Here is a 23,846-nt window from a genome sequence, read left to right as displayed (position 1 = left end):
GATGGGAATACAGTTATGTGTATCATCACGCCTGGGACTTACGTGGGTTCCAGGATTTGAATTCAGGTACTCTTACTTAAATGGCAAATGTTTACCCACTGACTCATCTCCCAGATTCAAGGTCTTTGTATATCTTGGATTTCCTATGCTGTCTGAATTGAGTGAGGAAAAGAGGGTTATTGACAACTGGCAATTATTCCTCTGTAAATTGTCTTCATGAAAATTAGTGACTATGAGTCAGAGATAAAGCACACTCAAAATAGTGTGAGCTATGTTTTTTTAACCATCACATATGTTAAAAAAAAAAAGACAATGTCTGTACTGATGGTTTATACCAATTCCTTAACCTTGTGATTCATTAACAGAGGAGTGTAAATCTTTAGACTTACATTGAAATATGAAAATAAATATTTAGATAATAAACTATCTAATATTATCAAAAATGTTTCCAACATTACAATGGATCATTAAAAGTAGAAGCTTTTTCACTAAAAGACATCTGTATAAAATGATAGTCATATAGGAAGAATAAAGCTATTAGTGAACAGTCTTACCTAAACTGATAATTCAGTATATTTTTGCCTAAACATATTTTTAGTTTCAGTTCCATCATACTACACTTCATACACTGTAGGTATACAATAAGAAATTCCATTTTAAATTTTGTATGCTACATTTTTCTTATAGCAAAATCATTAAGAAAATGCATTTATAAATATCTTCATGGTTGCCAAATATCTTTATATTTCTATACATATTATTCCATTAAAACTATACACTTAGGTGATTTTTATACATTATTATAAAATAGGCAATTTTTGTACATTATAATAAAAACATTTAACTGTTTTCTACTCAAAGAGATCTCAATCAGCACCTTGCTCTTCCTAAAAGTTACATAGCTTTAAACAAATCTGATTCTGAGTTACTCCATGATGATAGTGAAGACTTAAATTAAATCCTATCAAAATGTGCAGCACAATGTCTGAAATACGGTGTTCAAAATATGACAGCTATTACTAAACCTTTAATATTTTCCATTATTTCTTAGATGCCCCCAAAATACAACTGTTCACTCAAACACATAAACACACACATGCATACACACACACACACACACACACACACACACACACACACACACGCACACAACTTTAAGGATCTTAATAAATACCAACTATATTTTTCTGAAACAGCTATCCTGAGATTTTTCAATAGCAGTACTGAATATCTCCTTACTAGCAATATGCTAAAAGAAACAAATGAACTTAGAAAAAGGATTAAGGACAAACACAAAACACTGATATAATTTAAACATACAGCACCAATACCACATTCAGTATACACTTACCCTGCCTGGGGGGCTGCTATTGCTTTATGAGAAGGAGATAAGGTCTGAAGTTTGTTTCCCAGAGAACTGTTAACTGAAGATGCTTTACCCGAAGGCACACCTTATAATAAAAAAGGTCAGTTTTAAGAATAGTCTGAAAGAAAAGTCATATAAAACAGAGACTCTAACAAGGAAAAGGGTTCCCTATCAACACTCTTTGTGCCTATAGTTATAAATAATTTACAACTACTAATGAGGAATATGTTCCTTCTCATTTTTATCTCATCACTGACCCACATAACACCTCACTTTAGGTTATCTTCTTTAAGCCGTTAGCGCTTGTCTTATAGGAACAGCTGTCAAGTTCAGGTACAGGAAGGCCCTACAATCACTGTGGCCTCTCAAGTAATCCAAGAAAAGAACTTGGTTGTAGAAGCGACTCAACCCTATTTCAGTTTCACCCAGAAAGAATTACTACTCTAAATTTCTTACTCACAATTTTTTTAACAATCTAGATAAGGTTACTTTCATCATCCTTATCAACTAACATGGTTTTCCTTGGTTTGTTTATTTAGTTTGCCATACAGATCTCATTACCTACAACAGTTTTGTTAGTAGTACTTGGTTGTGGTAGTCGGGAAGATCCTGATGATGTAGTCCCAGGAGAATTTGATTTTTTAAGTGGAGATGGCTTATACTAAAATAATGAAAATTAAAAAAAAAAATCAGTGTCATTTTGTCATCAAGGAGTGCAAACTAGTAATTCAACATCTCAGCAGACCTAATGACAGAAATTTTGTTTTACAAGAAAAGCTGTAGAGACAGACAGTGATGGCAATTATGCAGCAATCTGAATATATTTAGTAATATCGAGTATACACTTAAATATGGTTAAAGTAAGTGTCCACATTTATAAAATAAAGTACTCTAATAGAGAAATCAAAACAAGTTTATTTTTGACAAAAATGTTTGAGTAGACCAACTCTTCTACAAAAACTAAGTGTGTCAGGAAACTACAAATAATATTTACAATGATATGAAAACCATTTTAAAGCACTGAATTTTAGATTAGCTAAGAAGAAACTGCCATTTCAACCCCATCTAGGATTGTAGCAAACACCTGCCAGCACACAGATCAGATGTATAAATCAAAGTTAGTCAGCCAAACTGGACAGCAATTGATTTAATTTGAAATGTCTCCAGACAGACCATGTCAAAGAGGTAGAAAAGCAATGAAAACAAAGAAAAAAGATAAAAGCATAGAATAATGTGCATGTGTTTGTGTACATGAAAATAACTGAAGGCAGAAGCATGACAGACCTAAAGCAATTTACTAAGAAGAATTGCATTACATGTGCCTGTCCATACAAAACAGCCCAGGGTGCTTAGCAGACAAATTTAAAAAAACAAAACAACAACAACAACAACAACAAAAAAAAAACTAATTATAGTCTAGTCTATAGACTGGCAAAAGCACATATTTAAGTTAAAGAAAAGAAAGAAAATGTGAGCAAAACTAAGAATCATAAGTTGAAATAACTAATTTTCTTATGAGGTAAAATACACTTCAAAATAAAATCATCAGGAAAAAGACACTTTAAAGAACCAATAAATAAGCAATTGTATATTATGAATTACAATTTTAGACAACACTACAATCTAAGAAAATTTCCAAGTATGTGACATATAAGAGGTAAAATTAACTTAAGAAATAGAAAATACTATAATCAAAGCTAAAGATTTTAACAAATCTCCTATAATTGGTGTGAAAAATCAAAAGAAATGTCAACAGTACTTAGTTCAGTCTGGCACAACAATGTCTCAACACACAAATGTAGAACAAACACTTTATTCCAGATGCCATGTGGCATATACCATAAGAACACATACAAGATAACGGAACACATTTTAATAGTATAAAACCTTTGGCAAATACTGTCTCAAACTAAAACAGAATTAAAAACAAACAAACTGTATCTATAAACATTATAATTATCGTCCAATAAATGATTCACTTGAAATGAACTATAAGTAAAAAGATAAAAATTAGAATATACTTTAAACTGAGTAAAAAAGATTTATAAAATGCAATTTAGCAATACTAGAGAAAGGAATGAAGTCCCTACTAAACAAAATACCTTTCAAATAAATTAATATGTGCTATTTTTTTCTCAAGTAGTCATTCAAATTTTGTATCAAAGCCCTTAGCAATAACACATCCATTTTAGCCGATGGGAAAACTCTAGTTTAATTTTATAAATCATAAACATAAAAGTATGAATCTTAAAGAGGCACATTCTCACTAATTTGGAGAAATAATTTAAATCGTGCATTTCACCTGTGGCCGAGAAGCTGGCTTTCCTTTGGGATCAGCAGAAAATTTGCCTTTATTACTAATGCGTGCTGCCTGTTCTTTACAGAAATTGATATGTCTATCCGCTGCATTTTCGTTGAACCTCCTCTGGCAATATGGACACTGAATGTAATCTAAAGCACATCAAAGAAGAAAGCAGTTAGTAAAGGAACACCTGTAATGGACAGTAAGACTTCTAGGATCAGTAGTTCAAGATGAATAAGTAATATAAACAAGGGCACCTTATAGCATGGCTCCCATTCTCATACAGTATCCAACTTGGCTGACCTAAACTTAGTAAAGATTTTTTTTAAAAAGTCCAAAAACCAATTCTATCTCCTGCATTTCAATCAATTTGAAGAAAAAAATAAATAAATAAAAATGTCAGTAAAAAAGAAACAGTAAAAGAAAAATATTTGCTTTCATCATGGACATAAACTTTATATGGCACTTACACAGTAAAAAACACATTAAAATAGAAATTCATGTACAGATTAAACTAAAAAATCTTTTTAAAAAAAAATCAAGAAATAGTAAACAGACTGCCAAGAAACTTATTTTCTAAAAGTGGTCCCAAGAAATGGAAGAAATAATTTAAAAATCAAACCTTCATTGACATAATTCAAATTTCAGAAAATTTTTCGTATTAGTGGAATAGTCTAAAATATTTAGCAACAATCTGTATGGCAATTTCAAACACTGAAAGAATTACTACAGCTCAGATTATCCTGATTAACTGGCACTCCTTCATTACTTACATGGATATGAAAAGCCTTAGAAGATAAGGTATAGTACGGAAATGTCTCTAAAGCAGGGTGCTCAACTTCATAGAACATAAATGTAGACGAAGAAGGGTCCTGGGCAGCCCAGTGTGATTATCCCAGAAATGCACAGAATCATTAATACTTCAGGAGTTGGCAAATTATAGCCTATAAGTGTAATCCAGTCTGCCTATTACCCGTTTTAGAAAATAAAGTGTTTTTTTTTTTAACTATAACTCTACCCATTCATTTACGTATTATTCAAGGATTATAACATGAGAAAGCTAAGCAGTTCTATCAGTAGCCTTGGCGATATTAAATACCTAATTACAACTCGGTCTTTGACTGAAATGGCTGGGAAATGTCTCCTCTAGAAAAAATGTTTACTCACATCCAGGTCCGCTAAAGAACATTCTCTTTACTAGGAGTAAACTCCAATCTAGATCACCAATTCAATTTTAATGTAGCTGTTTACATTAAAATAACAGCCTGTTGACGATGCTCTCATATCCAACAGCAAAATGTAAATTCTACTACTTTAAGTATAGCTCAATATCTTCTATGTATTTATTACAATTGTTTTACCTTGATAATTAGCTTCGAGTTTCCCAGTGGAAACTGTAACAATGTATTTTTCTGAAACATAATTTAGGTAATTAGTCTATACCACAGGTTCTGGATTAATTATATATTTTAGAAATATAACTTTCTTTTCATGCAAGGTACCAAAGAACCAAGCAACATAACTATTTGAATCCTGATGAATGTGTAATGAGCATGATTGATTTTTCTATATTATTAATATTTTATATTTATAATTTTTAAGACATAAAAGCTTAGCCGGGGCAGTGGTAGCACACACCTTTAATCCCAGCACTCAGGAGGCAGAGACAGGCGGATCTCTGTGAGTTCGAGGCCAGCCTGGGCTACCAAGTGAGTTCCAGGAAAGGTGCAAAAATACAGAGAAACCCTGTCTCAAAAACCAAAAAAAAAAAAAAAAAAGACATAAAGCTTATGTTTAAATAAAAGCATTGTGATAAAAAAGTAGTGTTTTTATTGCTCTGTAAGGATATATCTTTATATCTAGATGCTTGAATTATCACCATTATTTGACATCAAAGTATTTAAAGATTATGTGCCTTTGAGTTTCAACATAAAAATTATTTTACACCAACTGAAAAAATAAATTCTGTAATTCTTTGTCCACATGAACTTTTCTGTCACCATTAACTACTCCACATACCAGGGTCATAAGAAGGTGGAGGAGGAGGAGGAAGTTTGCCCCCCTCTTTAAGTGCCTGATCAAGGCCTTTTGCTGCTCTTATGGTAGCAATGAATTCTTCATGCTTTCTTCTCCAATTAGATGGTTTCTTTGGTGGTTCTGGCTAAAAATAAGGAAAAAACAACATCAAAATATACTTTTTAATATAGTGAAATAAAAGTTCAGTTAAAGCCATATTACGTTAAATGTTCTCTTAGCAGGAATCCATCAGTGATCTTTCCCAAATTAAAAATCTGCAGTCACACTGTGAAGCTTTTAAATTCCATTCTCCTCGAGGCAGATACTGTAAAGTCCTCTGCAGGGATGCAGCTGTATTTGTGATCCTACTCTGACTTTCTCCTTTCTCGGCCTTTCTACAGGAAACTGACCAGAACTAAAGGTTCTAAACTGGCTCCAGAGGAAGGAAACATTCCACACTGTGGATGCCACTGGATTGTCTTTCATGAGTGAGATGCTGTCATCATCTCACCGAGTCTGTATTTATTCTGCAAGTGGATCATATTCCTAGTCAACTTCTTTCCCTGGATTTTAGGCTTTCTGGGATAATTTTCCCTAGGTAGAGAAGAAATTATTCTTTCCCTCCCCAATTCCTGTGGACCTATAGGTCCTCTGATATGCAGAATTATTTGAAAAGTGTTAGTCAATTTACTATTTTCTGGGGTGTGTGTGTGTGTGTGTGTGTGTGTGTGTGTTGCTTTGTTTCTTTAATTATTATTCATTGTGTGTTTTATTCATTCTGGTATATACTGTGACATAAAGAGTTCAACTAACTATTTTAAAAAAAGTCATGCTGTAGTTTCTGTACCCTTCGACTCCCTACTCCACCCTACCCCAATACTGAAATAAAACATTCACCATCAACTAGACACATGAGTGTAGATCTATACCTGAATATTCCTGTTCATCCCATTGCTTTGATGGTCCTTGTTTGAGAACTAAGATTTTAAACACTAAAACCTTATGGCATTATTTGATATTTAACAGGGTAATCTTAAATCATGGCCATTTCCCAAGCTTTGCCTTACTCTTATACGTGCACTTTCTGTATCAGCTATATAATTAGCATGTCACTAAAAATAAAAACTATTAGTTTAAATAGAAAAATATAACATTTCATTCATAAATGATCTAGGGAACCTAATCTTTATTATGTTGAATTGACCTATGTAAGTACATTTTATATGTTATCTCAATTTAACAAGTATTCATTTGCATCTTTTAGTATTTCAAGTATTTTTCATAGAATGATTCCTCTTTATTGTAAAATGTATTTCTAAATAATCTTACACCTTGTGTTGCTATTCTATACAAGATTCATCATGACTTAAGAGACTATTAAGTATACCAAACCTAGTATTTTTGTACATTTCCCATTTTTACTTTATTGTCTAACTGTCCATAGTAATTTCTCAGTTGATTCCTATTTTCCAGTATGCTATAATTGCCAATATGCACACAGTTTCATTTTGTTTCTATGAGTGTATCAGCTGGCATCTCAAGTATTGGTTGTAACTGAACCAGCTCCTAACTGGCTGAGTCTACCACTTCTGCAATCTATCCACTAACCATGATACTAGCTTATATTAGTCCAACTATTCTTAATGTCTTTATTTTTAAAATCAGGAAAATGCATTCAATCAAAGTCAAAAGACAGTTATTTAAAAATACAAATGCAAAACTAAAGAATAAGAATTAAAACCCCAACTCCCAGGCCTAGCTCTGGTCATGCAGCATATGTACAGGCCTAGACTGAAATGTGTAGTTCTCACACCTCATCCATGAAGCATCTCTTTATAGCAGATGGAGACTCATACAGAGAGCCACAACTGCAGACAAGAGGTGACTGTGGTAGCCAATCCCAACTGATACAGCCATTAGGCAACCCGCTATCTCCAAGCCTCAGGGATAATCACAGAGGAGACAGAAAGACCGTAAGAGTCAGAGGAACAAGACAACTGCTGCAAGACTGTGCCCACTAGACACGACAGGAGAGCTGCATCCATAAAACTAAACAATATGCTTCCCTGAAGAAGACACTGACGATACCAGCTGACATATCAAAGTAGATGGGAAAAGCCCCTAAGTTAAGAGCTACAAATAGTGTGTGGCTACTGGGAGAGGAAGAATCCATCTTCTCCTGGGATGAGCTCCTGTATAGGTTATCTAATCCCAAGAAGTCAACCCTGGACACATGAAAAATGTTAAATTGACTCAGTAAGTAGTACATAAACATGTGTGTGCATGTAGTGTGTATATAACAATTAAAGAAGACATCATGAATTTGGGAAGAACTGCTGGGAAGGATGGGAGCCAGGAGTACTGTGTATACAGTGCTGATGTATGAAGTTCTCAAACTCACCTAGAAATGAAAAATAGCAAATGATGCATTGTTCTTACATGAAGAAATATAAAAAGAAAACCTTTGACAAGAAATTTGATAATTAACAAAAAATGCGAAGTATCTTTGAAGGGTTCACAACACGCCCCCACGGTCGCATATACCAGGCGGACACTTCCGCCTAGCCAATTCCAGTCAGGATAGGCATTTCCAGGTCAGGGCGTCTCTCGTAACCAGGATACCCAGCGGACCTGGACACCTCCGCCTAGCAAGTTCTGGGTCAAGGCGTCTTGCGTAACCAGGATACGTGACGTTACATGGCCACGTAAGCGTGCAACGTGACCATGTGATCTACGCACACACGTGGAGTAGTGACGTGACCTGGCCACGCCCCCAGCCGGTTTTAAAGCGGAGCGCCATGTTCCCGGTTCTCTCTCTCTCTTCCTCTTCTCCACGCACGTGTCTGTCTCACAGGCCTGTACACTCTCTATCCCTTTATCTCTAATAAACTCTTATAAGCGGATTCTGTCGTGTTTCGTGACACTTCCTTGTAGGGTAAGAACACAAAGCCGCTAAATAACTAACAATCTTGACAAAACAAAATAGCAACCAGCAAAAAGTCACAAAACTTGTATCAGTTTTTAAAAAGGAAATTTATTATTTAAAATGTTTCCCACCAAAAATTTCCCAGGCCCATATTCCTATACTACTGAATTCTTTTAAAGTGTAACAACAAAGCAATATTCCCAAAAGATTTTATGAGAGCAACAAAAACTTTGTTAAAAGAAAAATTATAAACCTACTTCACTCATGGATATATACGCAAAAATCTTACATTAAGACTTTCTTAATTACAGTTAAATGGAGACATTTATCTTCTCCACAGTATCAGTCATCTAATGGCAAGGTGTACTGGTCTTTTCCACTTGTTTTCTGTACAGACAGATCTTTGTATCAATGAAAGCTAACAGCCTTCTTATTCTTTATTCATCAATGAATGTATTTGGTTTTTCTGGTGTGGCAAATAGGTCCATGAATGAAACTGTGTGAAGAGAATTCTGAGCGCTTGTGAGAAAACTCCAAGTAAAAAAGACAAGAGTCTTGTAACCTTTGGTCCTCCATAACATGGGTTGTTCTTGGAATGTTTTCGCGCCCCTCCCAGATGTAACAATAAGAGTGGATTTCACTTTAGATCACCCATCATCTTATCCATTATTATACAGATGATGTTTCCAAGCACAGGTTGCCCTCCTGACTACATTCAGCCTAAACTCATATGATTTACTCCTGTGACTGTATACAACTTGAACTCAAGTGAACTTTGCTCACATAACCTTGCTCTACCCTCAGAATGCCCTCAGAATATAAACTGTTTGATGGCCTAAATAAAGTTGTCTATTGCATGAGACTTTAATCCACCTCATTTTTAGGCTCCATTCTCCAGATTTACACCACCAACTAGAGCTGCAGTACTGGTGCAGCTACTTGGAAGAGATTTGAGGGAAGAAAAGCACAAGGAAACTGCTAGGCTACAGGAAACAACTCTCTTCTTGGGGAGGAAGATGCTACTGTAAATAAGGCTCTGTGTGACTGCAGGTACTTACCTCTTACGTGTCTATGGAGAATAGAGAGCCATTGCTGTGATTGCCCCTCCCTGTTCAAGTAACCACTTTTAGAAAAACACCCACTTTCTAATTGGGCCTCTTACCTTCGGAAGGCTTCTGAAAACCTCTAGCACAGGGCCTGCTCCACTCTATTCCCCATCTCCCCCCTTTCTCCTTTCTGGCTTCTGTTCATTTTTAGCCCTGCCCATTCCAAATCCCACCAATACAAGTTTGCATAATTTACCTTGTGTCTAACATGGTGTAGTTATTAAGAAAGTTATACATCCTTAAAGAACTCACCTTAGAGAAATTACCTTTAAGATGAAAAGACCCCCCTCATGTATATCGTGTCAGATTCTTAGCCACAGAATCCCATAAACTTCCTACATATTCTTTTTGAGGTAATTCAGGCTGGATTTCAATTGCTTTAGGCAGTTCTTTATTTTGTTTTTTTTTTCCGAGACAAAGTTTCTCTGTTAGTTTTGGTGCCTGTCCTGGATCTCACTCTGTAGACCAGGCTGGTCTCGAACTCACAGAGATCCGCCTGGCTCTGCCTCCTGAGTGCTGGGATTAAAGGCGTGTGCCACCGCTGCCCGGGTAGGCAGTTCTTATACATATAATCTGTGCATAATGTCCTGTCTTTAATTTTACCAAAACTAAAGCGTGTTCTATTGTTTAGGTGCTTGTGATTTTGTAGGATTTCCTTGAAACAGATAAATACAGTAAGAAGTATAGTACAATATACCAAAAGAATGCAGGAAGCATGGCTTTATACATTTATACCATTCCTTTGTGTTCCATGGAGGCTTTTAGACATCCTGCAAAGACTTAAACATAAATGGGGAAGTAGCTGTCATTTCTAATGAGCAGGCAAAAAAAGCTATTTTTACTTCCTTTTGTATGGTTTGATATGTTAATATCAGATTATTAAAATTACATTCTCTCAAAAACAAAGTATAATACAATGTTAAAGTCTTCTAATTGCTTTTCAAACTTCAATATGATGTGACTCATCTAAAAATCTTGTAAACAGCAGATTTTAATTCAGTGTATATGTGAGGCCCAAGATTCTGCATTTCTAACAAGTTCTCAAATAATGCTGCTATTAATACACTATGGACCACACTTTAGGGAGGAATAAGCAATAAACTGCTTCGTATAGTTTTTACTTTGCTTTTACTTTGCTAAAAGCAGAGTAACATCTGAATATTACAATCTTATGTAATGTCCACAACAACCCCATAAGACACCACCTCTATTAACACTGTACAACTGTACATACTGCTTTATGCTTCCTAGTCAAGTCTCACATCTTCCCTGCAAATATTCACAGACAGCAAAACAAAAATAAACATTTGATTAACTTAGGTTCAAATAACTTTTTCTAAGAAGATGAGCTACTGGACACAGGGCCTGGGAACTGAACCCGTGGTTCCTCTGGAAGACTAACAAGTACTTTTAACTGCTAAGTTATCTCTCCAGTCCCAATTTAACTTAAAAAAAAAAAAAAAAAAAACCACTTTATTAAATTTATTTTATCTGTTATTTAAATTAACTCACAATAAAAGCATCACACAGATAGTTTAAGGAAGCCACTCAAATACTTGTTCCATTTTAAACTAGCTCACAGTGAAGTTCTATACAGCTAGACTGACCACCTGTGGAGTTTTCCATATAGTTTTACACTTCATATCAATGACATTTTTATTCATTCATCTGTTTTCCATTAAAATAAGATTTAGGTTTCTGGTATTTATTCTAAACACATAACATGGAATTTTGTTTACTCTACCCAGAGTAACATTCATTACATTTGATTTTTTCAGTAAGTATAATAACAAGGTTTATAGTGTTCCGAAGCTTATACTTACCCTGGGTTTAAGAGGTTTGACTGTGGGAATATCAGTGCCTTCAGCTCTCTGCCTGCTGGAATCAAAAGTCTTCCTTTTTTTAGTGGCAGTTTTCTGGCAAATGGGTCCATGCTTTTTCTGTTAAAATGAAGAAATGCAGCATAATATTTTCTTTTCTACAGAAGAGACCGCAAAACTAAAAATTCAGTCCAGCTTATACATCACATTAAAAAACCCAGAGGGAAACAGTTCTATTTTTCCTTAATTAAGCTTTAAAACACACACACACACACACACACACACACACACACACACACACACACACACACACACCCTACCTACCTTTCAGGAAACTAAAGAAATGCTATCCTAAAATTTCATCAGAAGTCACTTAATATTCCAGTTTTCACTGTTGCTAAGAATAAGCAATAATGAAACAATTCAAAGATACTTCAGTGAATAGTCCTTAGTAAACACAAAACATAAACATGAGAAAAACCATGTAAGGGGAGACTGATTCAGTCTCGGGTTACAAAAGTTACCCCACTGGTAGTTGGATTACATACGGTAACATAAAAATAGATTAATACAACACTAACCCAAAATAACAAGCGGAGTGGTCAGATTTGTGTCCTTCCCATATAATTATCCCTTTTCTCCTAGAATTCAAAACTTTTTCCTCCATCTAGAACTCAAGCTTGCTTTCTTCATCTAAGACTTTTCTTGTAGTATGTAAACATCTGCATCTAAATTGCTTTGTTAATAAATGCTAACTCATTTGTTCATTTTAAGCACACACAGTTAAACTTATCTCAGCTAATCTCCGAAAACCAGTTCTCTAGAAAAACAAAATTCTCCCTCCACTACAGAAAGTTTGCTGACTGATGTCAGTGTACTGAATGCACCTTTGTTCCTTTCGCATTTCAGTAAGTGCTCATGAAATGGGCACTGGGATGTCTGTCTGAGGAAAAAAGAAAAGAATTGGCCCATTTAGTACTGAAGCCAATCATGAACCCACTGTCTATCTGTGTTTGGTTTTAGCTTTATTTCAATCAACACTGGACTACAAATAAAAAGTTTGAAGATGTATTTGTGTGTGTATGAGCATGTATGTTTAAATATGTACGTGTACCACATGCACGCCTGGTATCTACAGAGGTCAGAAGAGGTTGTAGGATCCCCTGGAAATGGAGTTATAGAGGGTTGTAAGACACCATCAATATGGGTCCAGGAAGCAGGACCTGGGTCCTTTGCAAGGGCAACAAGTGCTCTTAATTGTTGAACCATCTCTTCATCACCTAGAATGTATTTTTTAAATATCTTCTTTTTTCTTTTTTCTCTCTTGACACAGGGTTTTACACTATAGCTCAGGCTGGCCTTAAAACTTGCAGCTATCTTCCTTCCCTGAATTTCCATGTGTTAGGATTAGAAGTACTACCCACTGCTTTTGGCTCTACCTCTCATAAATCATAAAATAATGCTAGCAGGCAACTTTCTAGCAGTCTCACATATATATGTCTGTTCTTGGAAAGTTAGCAGTATATGTCAAGGGGATTTGGTGCCTACTTAGAAATTTTATTATACAAACTGCAGTTGTTTTAAACTTTGATATCATTTAATAAAATATTTAAATTGGGAGGTATATGATTTTTGTTTTCTTCTGTAGAAACTAAGTGGCATATTTTAAAAATACTTTGTGAAGAAATTGCTGAATGTACTGACAGTATTTCTACATGATTACAAAAAAGCCATTATTTAGAAGGTATCTGTAATCAGAACATTTTCAAGCATTAATTCCTACCTATCCTTAAGAGAAGTAGCCTGCAAGATCCACAGTAGACTGTGCCAGAACTCCAATTAGCAGACTGATACTTTAAAAACATTAATATTAAATTACTAGTAACTGCACATTTTATTTGAGATTAAAGATACAAAGGCATGATTATTATTCTACATATACCTGAGTAATTTTATCAATATTAATTAAACATGTTTCTATTCAATCTTTACATGATAAGCAGATGAAATTAACACATTTTTAGCTGCATTTTTATACTGTTAAAACAACCAAATCTTTGCTTTGGATGATTTCAGACACAGGAAGAAAACAGAAAGAGTGACAGTATTTACTCCTTACACTGCTCATCAATTCCTCACATTTTAGCAAATAATCCTGCTCATGCAGCACTTTTAAAGCAAATTCTAGAGATTATAACATTGTTGTTAATACAGTCTCATTTATATTCATGAAGAGTTTTGCCTCAAATTTGTGTTTTGTGTTTCTAACTCATAATATTCCTACTATTCCTACAAAGCTGGAAGATTTAGTGTATAAAAGCAGAGCTCAGAAGTTCAGTCATTTTCAGAGGAAACTAATTTTCAAAGATTATCCTGTGAGTCCTCCATAACTTTTGCACAACTGTCCTCAAGCACGAAATGATCACAGATCTACTAGGTTCCAATGCACACAGGCTAGACTCCGCCTACTCACCAGTGCCAATGGAAAGAATGTTCTTCCACAAATCTTGCAAGGCAACAGTTCTCCAACCTGGACAACACCTCCATTTTCTAAAACACACAATAATCCAATTAAAATCTTTCACAACTCAAATTGCAAAATTTTAACTTTTAATGTTTTCTCTTAGGTCTTAGAGGTGAGTTGGGAGCTCTTATTTAGAAGTTACACTTCAAAATGAGCAAAATCATCAATAAAATGGCCTAAGGCTTAGAGTGATCAGTGACCTGAAATATAACAGTACACACAAAACAATGATAATCCAAGCATAACCAAATTGATATTGTTGGAAACATAGTTTTCTTCTACTTATGTCTACTGTAAAGACAAAGAATTCAGAATCAGATCTAACTTAATAACTGCTCTAAGACATGAAGAACTATCACTTAAGAGTAGTTAATCATCCTAAGCTTATCTGGGAGCCTAGAATCAAAGGAATCCTGTTTTATTACCAACAGATAACACAAAATATAAATTCCCAAAGTTAAGATCATCTAGTTATACTGTGATCGGACTGGGAAAAAGTTAATCAATAAAAAAAGAGATCATCTAGTTATGTAACCTCCAAGTATTCTGTAAATTATTCATTTTTACGCACACATATAATACTTATATTATAATCACCCATTAGACTTTTACATTGAGGTAAAATTGGTCCCAGTTAACTAAATAATAGCTAGCTAGCTACAATCTTTATACCATTAAAGTAGCCTACCATGTACCATCATACAAATTTTATTGCTGAAATGATTCAAAAGAAAATAAAACTATGTTCTCTGGGACACTACACAGCTGATTTAATAAATATTTTATTTTCTACTAAGTATTAAAACTTAAACTTAATTTTACACCTATACTTTTCTAAAAGTGAACTGCAAACCTGTAAAATTACCCACATATCTTCCTGTTGAAATTATACTGATTATGAAAGCTCTTTATCTATATAAAGAAAAATTAGAAAAAAATGTTCTGTTTAAAGTAACAAACTCCTGAAAAAAATGCACAATTTGACTCCATAAAATATGTCCTTCAGTCATTAGGTGAGTCCACAGAAAAACAATATAGTGATCCAAAATAGAGCAGTCAGAAGGAACTCAAACGCAGTCACAGAAGGGCTCTTGTTCTCAGTTGCCTAGTACCCTACTGCCCTAGTTCAGGTGAACAGTGACTATTTGGAATCTCAGGTGGAGGTGAGATGTCTGGACAGTAGTAAACTGACATTAGAAAAGCAAATCTAAGGTTCACCTGATGTTTTCCTCCCCTGGTACTGGCATTAAAACAGGTTACTTAAGAGGAACCTCACCGACTGGACTATGAAAGCTGAAGTAGTTTCCATATAGAACCTCAGTAAGTTCATTAAGACAAGAATGTCTTTAAATTAGTGAGTCAAAGTAACAGAACATGCTTAATAATATTTTAAGCTTCCTGAGTTTTCATATATTCTTTTAAATATAAAGCAATGATTTAAAAATTAAACAGTATAAATGTTAAAAAAAATTCATAGTTCACTTGCTTAAAAGCATCTTTCTTTAGTTATCCACTTATTAGGTCCATTACAAATCAAAACCTCATGATAATTTCTGAGGCAGCAGGTATGGCTTAGTGGTAGGTGCTTAGCATGCCTAAAGGCACAGGTTTAATCACACTATACACACACACACACACACACACACACACACACACACACACACACACACACAAGCATATGCACATTCCTTTAACAGATAACCATTCAGAAAAAAATGAATTCACTGATATGATCTGAATGGCTATTTGAGTATCTACTGGTTACCAGACACATACTGGAGCACAATGGTGAAAAACAGAATCATTGCTCGCATAAATCCAGCACTATCCACTTATTTCTCTATTCACTCCAGGAGGATAAAATCATCTCTCATGTTTTCAATAAAAAACTTAAAATTTAATGGCTGCCATTGTTTTACCATATGATAAAATCTGATTTGGGGAATTCTCTCAAGTCATCAAACACGTTAAAAATGTTTTTAAGGAAAAAATCACTGGCACTAAAAAAACATAAAAAGGAATATATACAGCAGAAATAATCTTAGGCTATGTGATACACTCCTACAATCCTGGCACTCTAGAGAGGCTAAGATGTGAAGATCAGGGCTTTTAAGGCCAGTCTGGCTTTCTTAGCAAGACCCTGTTTCAGAGGGGCAGGAGAAAGGTAATGTCTTAGTTAATTTTCTATTGCTGCAAATATACCATGACCAAGGCAATTTGTAAACAAAGAGTTTATTGGGGGGTTATGGTTTCAGTGGTTAAGTGCATTACTATCATGGCAGGGAGCATGGGAGCAGGCAGGTAAGCAGGGATGGTGCTGGGGCAGTAGGTGAGAATGTTCATCTTAACACAACCAAAAGGCAGAGGGGGAGGGAGGGGAGGAGGGAGGAAGCACACAAGCTAACTGGGAATGGCATGGACTTTGAAAAGTCAAAGTCAGCCCCCAGTGAAATGTGACTCCTCCTACAAGCAGACCACATCCTTCCCAAACAGTTCCACCAACTGGGGACCAAGTATTCAAACACATAAGCCATAGAGGCCCGTCTCATTCAAACTACCACATTCCAACCCCTAACCTCCAGAGGCTTATGGCCATATCAAAATGTATTTTGTTCAACTTCAAAATTCCCCAGTCCTTCAGTCTCAGCACAGTTTAAAAGTCCAGTCTCTTCTGAGACTAAGATATTCTTTTAACGGTAACCCCTATAAAAGGAAAAAGCAAACTACATACTTCCAACATACATACTTCCAAACTACAACTTCCAAGTGACAGAGTCAATATTAGGCTGTCTTAGGATCTCTTCTAGCAATAAAACTAGTCCAAAAGCCTTCAATTTAGGGGCATTCTTAGGACCAATGAAAAAGCAGCCACATTCTTGGCTAAACTATCATAAGAATGTTCTCTACCTCAGTTGTTAATACTGTTTCCTTTGAAACCGCCTGAGCCTCCTCCATAGTCCACAGTGCTCTCAGCACCACTGTCTTCAAAACTCCTACTAGGATGGCCCATAAGCCCTCACCTTACAACATTCCATCATTTCCCTGGTTCAAGGTCCCAAAGTCTTCCACAGGCCTTCAAACAATATGGCCAGGCCTGTCAGAGTAATAGCCCACTTCCTGGTACCAACTCCTCTCTGTTATTTCTCTATCGCTGTGAAGACCTTATGACCATGGCAACTTACAGAAGAAAGTTTATTGGGGGCTTACAGTTTCAGAGGGCGAGTCTATGACAATTATGGCGGAGAGTATAGCGGCAGGCAGGTAGTCAGGACATTGGAGCAGCAGCTGATAGCTTACATGCTGAGACAGCAACCACAAAGCAGAAAAAGCTCTAGCTGGCAATGACATGGGCCTTAAAACTTCACAGCCTACTCCTAGTGACATATCTCCTCCAACAAAGAAGCCACACCTTCTAATCCTTCTTGAATAGTTCAACCAACTAGGGACCAAATGTTAAATTATGAGCCTATGGGGGTGCCATCCTCATTTAAAGCACCACAGGTAATAACCTCAATAAAAGGGGGGAAAGTTTTTCAAAATAAGAAAAACACAAATTTCTAATTTCCTTTTGATTTACCAACATGTGCATATCAATTGATACCAAGACCTACTAAAAACTTACACAAAGTGGTTATGATAAATAAATTAGGTCTCAAAAACCAAAAGCTACATTTTGTTCTATGAAATCATTTAAAAGGTATAACAGTAATAGCAGTACAGTGCAGTAGAAAAATAACTGGAATCTGTCTTATATTATCTAACTTTAAGTTGCAGCTCTCTGGTATAAAATAAGGATATTAAGTTACATGATGCATGTGGCTCTTTTTTTATCTACAACATATCAAAAAATAACAAAACATCACAACTGCCTTAGTAGGAAATATGAATGGATTAACAAAACACTTCCATCTCTTGTATTTTTTAAATTCCTCAGATATAAGAATGAATAAGCCAATGCGTATGGAAAACAAACACCTCATGTAGTATGTTCTATGCTGATGAAATCACTTCCAAGTGTCCAGACAGAGAACTGAGAATGTTAACAGATCTATACCAAGAAAATGTACTCTTTCTCCTTGTTAGAGGGCATCATCAGTTGAACTAGAAATAACTATGTACCTAATCATACGGATAGGCTCAGCTTAGCATCTGTCACATATGGATAATATGCATTAAATCTACCTAAAATTTACAATTAGGATGTCACATAATAAAATGCTTTACCTTACATAATACTCATACTTTCTGAGTTATGCAAACTCCACTAAGCTCTCCTCAGTGCCAAAATCTAACAAATCTTCAAGCACATAAAAATACGGCAGAGTTGACATTGAAGGGGTGAAAATTGTAGCAGAGACCAAACACGTTGGAAAAAAGCACTTAAATCAATTGGTGGAAACACATCAATAAAGACTTTATTGTGCCACAGGTACCCTGCATGGATGGACAATGATTCCTCCAAAAGACATGGGATATTAAATGAAAATTTCAGTGCCACATATAGTTACTGGTCATAGAAGTCCTACAGGCCCATAAACCAACAAAGATATTGCCATTGCTCTTGATTGGTTGCCCACTATTACTAGATGGTGAGACCCTACTGCCAAAGACAGGACACCCTTTGGCTACAAGACATGTAGACATCAAGCTAGAACTGACCTGAAAATTTCTTCCCTGGTGGCAAGCTTTCAACAGTGCAAAAGGGTGCTACAGAGGTGTCTTAGGGTTTAACTGCTGTGAGACACTATGACTATGGCAACTCTTACAAAGGGAAACATTTAGTTGGGGCTAGGTTGCAGATTCCAAAGTTTAGTCCATTATCAATCATTGTAGGAAGAAGTATGGTGGCACAGAGGCCACCATACCATACCAGCTGGAAAAAGCTGAGATTTCTACATCTGGGGCAGGAGGCAGCAGGAAGAGACAGTGACAATGGGTCTGGCTTGAAACCTCAAAGAAACGTCAAAGCCCACCCTCAGTAACACACTTCCTCCAACAAGGCCACACCACCTAACAGTGCCAATCCCTGTCAGCCTATGGCAGTCACTCTCATTCAAACCACCACAGGAGGCCACTGGGGGAGAAAAAATATATGCAGTCTTATCCAGTGACGGACTCAGATGTTATAATACCAACCTGCCTGCCAAGAGTTGCATGAAGGATATGAGGAAACCAACTACTTTTTAATTGGATTTCAGGCCTGATCAATGGGATGAATTCATGACTGGTATCATAAATCTGGTCAAAAGTCCCTGGCTCAAGGGCCGTGGACTCCAGAAGGAGCCTATAACTGTTGTCTCACCAAACAGATATATTGTCAAATAGTGTTCTAAATATTTACATTTATATCCATAGATCAGTACTGTCTTCAGCTTGGCTAGAGAAGCTTCTTCTCAAGTGGGCAGTTGTTTATGTAGAGATTCAAAAGCAGTCAAAGTGCTGAGAATAAGTGACTGCTGAGGACTTAACCAGGATTCAGAGAGTGTCTCAGAGAAGGGTGTTAAAAGAATGTAACAAGTGAAAGATGGGAAGGACTGCGATGAAATGCTTTTCACTGGAAAAGAAACAGACACTGCACTTAGAAGTCACTGAAGGTACATTATATGCATGTATATAATGAGCCTGGACTCAACGGTTATTAAAATAATAAATAAGGAAAAAATATGAAGACATAGGGATGTGTTGGCAAGTGTCTCTGGGAAGTAGGAACGAAGAGTCTGGTGGATATGATAATAATACACTGTACACACATATAAAATTGCCAAAATATAAGAAAAATATTTTATTTAAAAATACTTTAGTATTCTAAAACTCAGAAAACCAACCTTGGTAAAACTTATCTAGCACAAACTTGATTCTGTTAAGAGTTCTAGTATGTATTAGCTTCAAAACTTGTATAAGGCTTGAAATTATACTTTTATGTAATACTAGTATATAATATTGGTGAGATGAAATAATACACTATCCAAAATAGTTGTAATACTCTAAATTGTATACAATTCATAGGAGAAACAATTTGAAAAGAAATTTTGGAAAACAGAAGCAATTCTGGTATCCATTATTGTACACCAATTTGCTTACAGGCAGTCTTATAAATTATAAAGGACCACAGCTCATCTGAATCCAACTTTTAGCATGTAACAGAACTCTTGAATTTATTATATCACTTTCTTCCCAAGATCCTTTACAGACAGTCTCCTTTCAGACCTACTATCTCCAAAATGTCTTAAAATTTCCCTTTTCAAATCACGTTAGACTTCCACATATACACATGTTATTCTGTGAATAACCTTTACCCTCCATACCACTTGAATTATCTGACTTTGGATTAAAAAATATAATTTAAAAGATTAAAATTTTCTTAAAACACTCAAGCTTTCTCTAATTTCCAGCTCTCTCTCAATCAATATCTTATCTCAGAATAATTCTGACTTTTCTTAATCTAGGGTTTCTTTTACTGCAGTTTCATTGACCTAGTCAATTACAATCCAAGAAACTAATTTTATCTTGACATGCTTTCTCAAAGCCACATTTTCATAGTTAATGTCAGAGTATAATTATTCAATTTATTGTCAATCTCTTAGTATGTCTAATATACAAGCTCAATTTTTTCTTTGTTAAGTACATACATGGAAAAATCACAGCACCTAAGGGCTGGTTCCAGGCATCCACTGAGGAGCTGAAAAGGGATGTGGCAGACACAGAGACACTGCTCTATGTTCCTTCCTAGTCTTACTTCCCTCTCTACCCAGTCTGAAGAGAAACCTGTTTCTCCTTTTCATAAATCGTTCTCAAACTCCTTATTATACAGGCAAATATTTATGAAATGTTATATTAAACAAAGTTAAATGAGTTTTTTTACTTCCTCATTAAGAAAAAAAATAGATGTAGAGTGCTGGTATTTTCTTACACTCATTTCATCAGTAATCATTTTACACCCTGGAAATACTTAAGACCAATGTCCTGAGTAGTATATTTTCAAGTACTGACATTGTTTGGTTAGTCTCTGCCTCTCAGTCACTCCCTACACGATTACAGGCATACTTTCTAAGCCTATCCACTAAATTAAAGCGGGCCTCTTACTTGATTCAACAAATACTAGTTGATTTTTCTTGCATTAGATAAAATGTTCTAAGACATATTCAGCTAAAGACAAAAGAATAAAATGAAATAAAATAAAAACAAAAACCCTAATCTTACAGAGACCCTACTCTTCAAATACTAGGGAGAAAAGTGAATTGAAACTAATAAAATGTCAGGGGATTAACCACAAAATGAAGAAAAAAAAAAGAATATGGGAAAGATAGGGAAGTAGACAAGATCAGGGAAAACTAATAGTAACAGAGACTAAGAAATGGGAGGTAACCACTCACCATCAATCTATTAACTGTCATGTTTAACCACCTCTTTTGAACCCTCATTGACTAGGCTTTTCCATAACATAAGATCCTGTTCACAAATCTTTTGACTTTTAATGTTCTTCCTCTTTAGGCTACTGTATTTCTCCCCAATCCTGAATTTCCCAGGTTTCACCATCTAAGCAGGATTTGGCAGGTTAGAACTAGATTTCCTACCTACACTCAAATAATATGTTTCTTCTAGTTCATTAGTTTCTTCATAAATATTGTTTCTTCCCCACATTCCTTTTTTTTTGGCAAGTTTTAAAACTTCTCTAAAAACTCTGCCCATTGAATTTCCCATTCTACCTAACCCCAAAATATGGGATTTTATAAGCAGCTTCTTTTCTCACTTTGTTAAGTATGATTTGCCTAGGCAATGGCTCCCTCTTGCTAGTGATAACCATTAAAACTTTCAGGTAAATAATTTCCAAGTTAACTCTGAGGTTTGTTTATTTTAAATCTGATACTCCCAAGTACTACACAAACATATTTCAAGCCAAAGTCATTAAGTCAGGAATCTTTTTTCTCTCTTGTACCAAAAAGTCATAGCTCATTTTCCAATCTCAGAACTATCTCCCAAATTTACCCTCCCTTTGATTTTACTCTACATTTGCCATAGGTTTTTTTGTTTTTGTTTTTTCCCCCCAAGACAGGGTTTCTCTGTGTTGTTTTGGTGCCTGTCCTGGATCTCACTCTGTAGACCAGGCTGGCCTTGAACTCATAGTTTTAATCTTCACCATGTATGTATATATATATGCATTTGAGGTCTCTGCTTTTGTTCCAGTCTATCTTGGGCACAGTTATGTGGGATTCACCTGGTAGGCCAGGAGAGATGGCATGCAATGTTTTAGCTATAACTGAATACTCTTAAGCATCTAACCTGCTTCCTTAGTCTTTATCCATTGTATAAATATGTACTTCAATGCACTTGATATTTAACTAATGTTTTTTTCTGTGCATGTTTAATACTTAATAGAGTCAGTCAGGTTTAATGTTTAATAGCTTTGCTTTTTGTAGCTGAGATAGCTGAGATTCTGATTTGAGTAATATGCCCAAATTGTGGATTAGAGAACTGGCCAAATGGTAAAGAGTACTAGCAAGTACTTTTGCTCTTGCAAAGGACCTAGGGTTCCAATCCCAATATCAACATGGGGGTTCACAACAGTCAGTAACTATAGTTCCAGGGGATTTGATGCTTCCTTTTGATCTCTGCCAGCACTAGGTATAGACATAGTACATGTACATACATGTAAGCCAAACACTCATAAACAAAAAAATAAATTTTCAAAAAAATGTACATTCCCAAATCATAGAGAAAAAATAAAAAAGACAACAAGAAAATAATAGTTTAGATAAAAGCTTCTTTGAACCTTTCTGGCCATTAAAATACCTGAATTCCAACTCAGCATCAATCAAAAGCCACGGCAATGACAAACAGATGAATGCTACTAACAAAGATGTATAGTTATTCAGTAAACCAGTACACATTTATACTAAGCTAAAACAAAAGATAAGCATTAACAAAGCATGATGGCAGACTTCTACTAGGCAATGACAACACTGTCTGTAAGGATAAAACCTTAGGCTTTATCACCTCAATCTTACAGATGATAAAACTTGTAAGATATTAGAAGTCCCCAGCTCTAAAATGACTTCTACGCTCCTTAGGTGCATCCAGGGTACACTTTCACACAAAAAGGGATCAAAGGCTTTTCTCTAATCACTCAAGCTGTGCAAAAGTTCTGCTATGGGTTATACAAAATTGTAACAACACTGGTTTAAAATACAGTATGCAATTTAATAATTCACTTTGTGACAATTCCAGAGACATAAAAGTCACAGATCAAAAATAACATAAATGGTATATGATTTATAAGTAAGCAATAACATTTACTTTAAAAGAGTAAAAATAGCTTGGAAAAAACTTTTTCAAGAGACCAGTAACTACTTTCAACTAAAAATGTAAGTCAAATGTCAAAGAATATTTTTGCTAAATGACAAAGATCAGTAAGCAAACTTTAACATTTTATACAATACATTGTCCTATAAATTCCAATAATGAAGAAAACTATCAAATAACTTACAAAGTAAAAGCGTGAGTGAATAAATTAATGAATGAAGTCTGCAAAATGTGATGTAATAGGAACTGATTTTTTTTTTTTAAGGAAGGTGGGGGTGGGGTGGGGTTGAAGCCAGAAAAAGCACAATGTTTTCCAATCAACAGAACACCCCGAGCTTTTATTATGTTGAACTACCTGAAATTGCCAATATTCAGCTGTTCTGCCAGACAAAAAGAACTATTTTCTTACATTTCAACCTAAATCATTACAATTAAACACATTTAATGATGGCATCCTATTTTGTTAGAAAAAAAAAATCAAAGAGT

General features: G+C 35.3%; 1 protein-coding gene across 2 annotated transcripts in view; it reads right to left on the bottom strand.

Annotated features, from left to right (window-relative positions):
* Window positions 1–23,846, bottom strand: part of Zc2hc1a (zinc finger C2HC-type containing 1A) — a 41,249-nt gene that overhangs the window by 15,622 nt on the left and 1,781 nt on the right. For both annotated transcript variants that reach the window (XM_076563783.1, XM_006977893.4), the window contains exons 2-7: window positions 14,010–14,086; window positions 11,540–11,656; window positions 5,688–5,829; window positions 3,669–3,817; window positions 1,928–2,027; window positions 1,352–1,451 (exon numbers count right to left, since the gene is read on the bottom strand). In XM_076563783.1, the coding sequence (XP_076419898.1) occupies window positions 1,352–1,451; window positions 1,928–2,027; window positions 3,669–3,817; window positions 5,688–5,829; window positions 11,540–11,656; window positions 14,010–14,086 (685 nt within the window). The remainder of the gene's footprint in view (window positions 1–1,351; window positions 1,452–1,927; window positions 2,028–3,668; window positions 3,818–5,687; window positions 5,830–11,539; window positions 11,657–14,009; window positions 14,087–23,846) is intronic.

The sequence above is a fragment of the Peromyscus maniculatus genome, chromosome 2 (assembly GCF_049852395.1).
Source record: "Peromyscus maniculatus bairdii isolate BWxNUB_F1_BW_parent chromosome 2, HU_Pman_BW_mat_3.1, whole genome shotgun sequence".
Taxonomy (NCBI): Eukaryota; Metazoa; Chordata; class Mammalia; order Rodentia; family Cricetidae; genus Peromyscus; species Peromyscus maniculatus.
Note: the sequence above shows the minus strand (reverse complement) of the source record. Positions and strands in the feature narration are given on the sequence as shown.